The 6000-nt window shown below is 35.6% G+C and overlaps 1 protein-coding gene across 1 annotated transcript in view; it reads right to left on the bottom strand.

Moving 5' to 3' along the window:
• Positions 1 to 6000, bottom strand: part of LOC113226683 (serine/threonine-protein phosphatase 2A 56 kDa regulatory subunit gamma isoform-like) — a 76681-nt gene that overhangs the window by 9731 nt on the left and 60950 nt on the right. The window contains exons 5-6 of the mRNA XM_026459405.1: positions 5300 to 5430; positions 32 to 149 (exon numbers count right to left, since the gene is read on the bottom strand). Coding sequence (XP_026315190.1) covers positions 32 to 149; positions 5300 to 5430 — 249 coding nt within the window. The remainder of the gene's footprint in view (positions 1 to 31; positions 150 to 5299; positions 5431 to 6000) is intronic.

Here is a 6000-nt window from a genome sequence, read left to right as displayed (position 1 = left end):
ATCTATCTATCTATCTATGAATACCACTTACCCTAAGTAGAAAGACCTTGTGTTCCTCCTTGAGCGGCAGCGCGAACCCGTTGATGATGGAGCCCAGGATCTCCAGCAGCTCAGCGATGCCGTTGTGATGCTCCGTTTCATAGATAAACCTGCAAATAAAATAATAGCATTAATAATATAATATCAAGCTGTGGTAGCCTAATAGTCTGACCTACTGCCTCTTAAGCAGAGGCCGCGGGTTGCAATCTGGCCGCGCATCTCTAACTTCCTTCTTAAATCTAAATGTGAAGTCTCCAACCCGCATTGGACCAGTGTTGCGGCCTATGATCTAAACGCTCACATGAGAGGAGAGCCGTGTCCAGCAGTAGGACGTTTAAATGTGTTGATGATGAATAACGTAATAATAATATCTAATATATAAATAACACACCAATCTCATCAATTATGTAATAGAAACCTAAAACAGGTACACTTTTAAGTTTTTTGTATATTTATACTATTTTTTATAGACAACCTCCTGTTTTACTCTGTTTTGTTTGTTTTTGTATCTGCTCTTCTGTGCAATAAATAGTATCGTATTGTACCAACAGTACATTTGAGTCACTTTGCATTTGATGCCCTAAGCTTAAACAATATTTGACTGATCAAAAACGATTACTCAATTTTGAAATTGGTTTTCTTTTTTTTTATAATATCAACTGACGGGACGAACAAGTCGTGTGGCTGGTGGTAAGTTACACGCCTGTATTCTTATACGTCATTTTTGAAAGTTTATATTTGTAAAACGGGGGAAAACTTTTTTTTTTCAATGATAATGTGTTTTATTATCTAACTCTTTAAAAATAAAAATGCAAGGTGACTCGAATTATGTGCCCTCGAGTGTATAAAAGATTCAATGAAAGTGTTTTTTTAAAAGATACTATTCGACCTTTCTTAATCGTCGAATACTAACCCTCACCCCGCAATAGTGACGTCATACTAAATACTTAATGAAAACAGCGATCGATACGTCCGACAAAAATCATAAATAACTAATAAGGGATGTAATACAGTTCGTAAACTTGAAATATTGGATGTCGTATGGTTAATGACCATTTGATATTGAAGTCAACTGAAGGTCGTATGACTGTAGTGTAAGATTTTGGTACTTTTAGCACAATTTACAATGGTTGTTAAAATGCTGTGCGCAGGAAGTTTAAAATACAATTCCACCTCACCGTTCCTCCGCGTCGTTCTATTAGAAAGCCATAAACACTGTGTTCAATTCAGACAGCTCCGTAGCGAATCTCGATTAAAATAGAGGGTTTTAAAAAAAATGGAATTTCTTTCCCAACTCATTCACTCCCATGGCCTAAAAGACTAAATGATGTACTCCCCGGCAATCTCACCTGTCATCCGAAGTGAATCTGACCTCGGATGACATGATAATCTTTATTTTATTATTGTTTCTTTTTTATAATTTTCTTTGTGTTTAAAAAATACCAAGTAGTACTCTTTTTTAAGTTGTTTATTAGTGGAAACATTGCTGGTTTAAGTGATAGCTTTTTTGTTCTATAATCTTGTACATAAATTGTAAACTGTTTGTTTCACAAAAAAATTAAAACATTATAATATTAAAGATTTTTTACTACATCGCATAGATTATAAAAATGTGCGAGTACTATTTTTTGTATTACTTTCTTAATATTGAATTTAATTTAAATTAGCTGAATAGTTTGTCATTACAATAGCAAAATCGACAAAATTTTAGTTAGTAGCGTACTGTTAATTGCTGGTGTAGATTTGTTTTACTTATTACTACTTGAGACGAGTGCGGAATTATAAATAAATTATTAACCGACTTAAAAAAGGAGGAAGTTCAAAATTCGTCAGTCAATGTTGACATAATGTGTGAAGCCCTATGTAATCCATTTTACCTAAAAACATTACAAATCTTATTCAACTTTTCTACCACTTAGTCTCAAACATTTTCTGCCTAAAACTAAAATTAATTTTGTGAGGATATGGAACCTTATTAGCCTTTTCCTGATTTAAGCAAAACACGCTCAGCGTTTAACGAATTAAATGGCGGTATTAACTCAAAGCATGTTTTTAGGTGACTGTGATCGTTCTTACCCTGGTCTCCTCATATATAAATTCTAGAAACTTTTGTGGTCAGTTTTTTTTTTCATAAAAAAGTTATAATTATTTAAATTTACGGTGTGAAAAGTTGGGAAGTTCTAAACTAAAATGACTTAAAATAATCTCAGTGCAGAGTACTAAAAAACCGGCCATTAAAGCCATTCATCCCCTAGTTTGCCACCGTTGGAGGTGGAATACTTTCTTCGAATTTAAATGGGACCACATCAAAGGTACAAAAAAAAGAATCATCAAGATCAGTTCACAAATATAGCCTAGCATACATATAAAAAAAGCATACAGCCGAATTACGAACCTCTTCCTTTTTTTAAAGTCGGTTAATTACTAACGGAAGGACTGATGCACAAATAAAGACTAAATTTAGTCTGTGTTTGCCCAGATCGATGCCATTTGTATAGACAAAAAAAGCGTAATTAGCTGTAGTATCAGTTACAATGTACAGTCAAGAGCGAGCTCTACGTTTTGGACTTTGGACGATTCTTATAGTAATTGGCTTAAAGATTAATATGGAAGAACTAAGGCTCAGCGTGCATGTAGTAGGTAATAGTTTTTTGCAATAATTTGCGTCGACGAGTTTATTGTCTTGATTTTCCTTAACGTCTTTTGTGCTGGGAAATAATGAGATCTATTTGTAGAACCAGTAATTACTGAGTGTTACTTTTTCAATGTGTTTATATGTCGCTTTGTTTTATAGAAGCAAATAAAATGTTAAATGAAAACTATCTGCTATTGTTTTTGGTAAACATGTACTATTTGTAGTGGTGGGATTCCAGCGGGACTGTTGGTTCTCAATTCAGAGGTCGACTGTTCGCGGTATGTACAGGCGATGCCGTAAGACACCTGGCCCCCTAACCGTCCATCTGGTTCGGAGTAGATCAGTGTGAAAAAGGTGTTAAATATGTTAACCTTTAACCCTTGAGCCATTATATTCACGTTGGTATGATTTTGTGTATTGCATCATTAATTGATGACGTTTTAAGAAAGTTAGTGGTGAAAGAACTGCACCTGTGCCTCTACCGTTAGCTTACCGTGACAGTTGTCGCTAGCGACTGCGTAAATTACTTCACAATTTTGTATGGCAAATTATACAGCGCCTCTAGCGGTTGACATGCAGTGCACTCAAAGAAGGTTCACAACCCTAGAAAACAGGTGAAGTTAGCAAATTTTAAATTTATTTTTTTTATTTTTAAATTTTATTAACAACTTAGGGTTGACGAGTCACGGTGAAAAAGTTGATGGATTATTTTAGATTAGTTTACGTTTGTTTGTATTATTGAGGAAGGCGTTCAATGAGACGGCCTCCTACTAGATGACATATTTGATGACCTAGAAGGGCGCTGGTAAACAGGGCACGGGGGTAGCAGCAGAATCTTGAGCGTATTTTCAAAGAGGTTACACAATCCACTCATGTGGAAACCGGCACACAAAATCTATTTTGGATATCAAATACTCACGGGTAAGTATCATTGTTAACAACGCAATGGTTCCGTATTTTCTGATAAATAGATCCCAAACTAGGAAATTCTTTGCAAATAAAAATAATTTCGGGGCACCTACCTAGAACATCCAAACCAATTCAGGGCCAACCTATCACAAACTCGAATTTTTTTTCCGAAATAACGTTTGTTCGAATTTCCATGACACCGAAAACTGAATTATAACGAAATCGTTGTTCTTTAAGGGAATTTTGCATGTTTATCGCAAAGACAAGTTAGGTTTAAAAGAAAAAAAATGTTCCTCTCAAAATTTTTTCCAGGTTGTGAAAATTCGAGCGTTATTTCTGGAAAATGTCATTCTGGACTACCGATAGGTATATCAAATTTTTCGAGACCTGGACCAATTTCAAACAGAATCGAACCTCTACATCCAGAATCCACGGGTGCACAGCGTAAACCGAAATCGTCTGTTATAAAAATAAACAAATGTCGATTGGCACCGGTGTACTTGGTTTTCTATATTTTAACAACCCCTAGCATAGCTTAGGAGGTATACTAAGTTCACAATGCTGAATGAATGTTGTGAACGTTTGGCACATGCGTATAGGTTACTACATACTAGTCTGTATAAAAAACTCTAGGTTAATGTTTGTCTCGACGCCAGACAGTGAGATCGACCAGCCTGAACTCGCCTTTCTGGCCGGCTGCCCAAAAACACGCACCCCCTACTCGGAGCGTACTGTAATACTAGAGTAAACATTTTTACTACTTTTCTCTCCCCTCCCTAACTGCCGCATCTGACCCTTTTGTTGTAACAACGTAAGATGTACGACTTCACTCAAGTTTCCCCCCACCACTGACTTCATCATTATTAGATTATTATCGGTTAAATAATAACAAATATGTAACTTAGAAATTAAAGTCATTAACACAAACGGAGGGGTACTCGAGGGGAGTCGGGCAGCGCGGAATGCATCCTGCAAACACGCTTAATTTGCCGGATCGAGCGTTAAAGGTTGATGTATGCGTGTTTTAATTTTTTTTTAATGCGTTCAACGAGTTCTAAGAAAATCATTACGTGCATAATATACATACACATAATGGCGCACAAGTATGTGATTCGGTGTATTGATGTAATTCGAAATCGAAATACGACAGGGATCAAAAATTTCATAGAATTATTTGACTCATTAGATAAGGTGGAATTTAAATCACGATATAATGAAATTATTAATTCGACTGCGAATACACTACCTAGTTAAATTTAATAATAGAAAACTGAAAACATCTAAAACTAAATTGTCACGTAAACATTTGGAAGTGGAACACTTGTAAATCTTTATTACTAGATATGTAATAATAAATAATTTATTGTGCATTGTAATATAAGCAATAATTATTGTTAATAAATTATTACGTTATGACAATAATCGCATTTTTTTCCATTTTGTGACGACCCTTGAATATTTGCGTACGACAGCGCAAGTACCGATATGGGCGGCGGTATCGCCGACTATAAAAGGCAAGATATTGTATCTATATTGTATCTTTAGGGAAGATATTGTAATACTCTGTCATTAGATATATGTCGCTACATGGGACACGAACAATTGAGAAAACAACCTTTCTCACACGGGACTGCTATCGCTCTTGAATAAACATGTTTAATTCAATTTACTCTTATGTCAGAATGTATACGTAAAATAATTCATTTAGAAACTCACCTATAGAACACATTGTTAATCTGTTTTCTGATGTATGCTCGCAGCACGAGGAACTTGCCGTATATCCTATGTAAGGTGGTTTTGAGGAAATCGCGCTCGCGAGGATCCTCAGAGTCGAACAGGTCTAATAACTGGAATAAACATTATCATTTTAACTATAGTATGAATCATAATTAGAGGTCCAAAATGTAAGCAAAGGGGAGATTTTTTAATCAGTACAGCACACTAAAAAACCGACCTCAAAAGTCATTTATCCCCTAGTTTACCACCCGTAGAGGTGGAATATTTTCATTTCAACAACATTTCAACAACAATGATACCACACACATCCAGACCCGAGACAATATAGAAAAATGTTTTCTACATTCACCTGGCCGGGGATCGAACCGGGGACCTCGGATATGGCGAGACCATGCAAATCAGCGTACAAGCCACCCGACCATGGAGGTCGTACAAGATGTGCACGAATACGAAAAGCAGAGAAAACAATGACAAATAAAAAAAAGGCGCCAAAAACGAGTACAGTTAAATTTAGAATTTCAATTGAAAAATAAACTGTTAAAAACGTATACAAAATACAAAGATTTGTAACTACTGCTGCGTTTCGCCACAAAGATGTTTTGGGTAGTTCATACCAAGGTTGATTTCATTTTCTGGTACTGATAAAGAGAATGTTCTAGTTTAAGACTTAAGGCCAAATC

Source organism: Hyposmocoma kahamanoa, unplaced genomic scaffold, assembly GCF_003589595.1.
Source record: "Hyposmocoma kahamanoa isolate Upper Pololo Valley unplaced genomic scaffold, ASM358959v1 192, whole genome shotgun sequence".
In the NCBI taxonomy this organism is placed as follows: Eukaryota; Metazoa; Arthropoda; class Insecta; order Lepidoptera; family Cosmopterigidae; genus Hyposmocoma; species Hyposmocoma kahamanoa.
The sequence above is the reverse complement of the archived record's forward strand: the minus strand, read 5'-3'. Positions and strand labels throughout refer to the sequence as shown.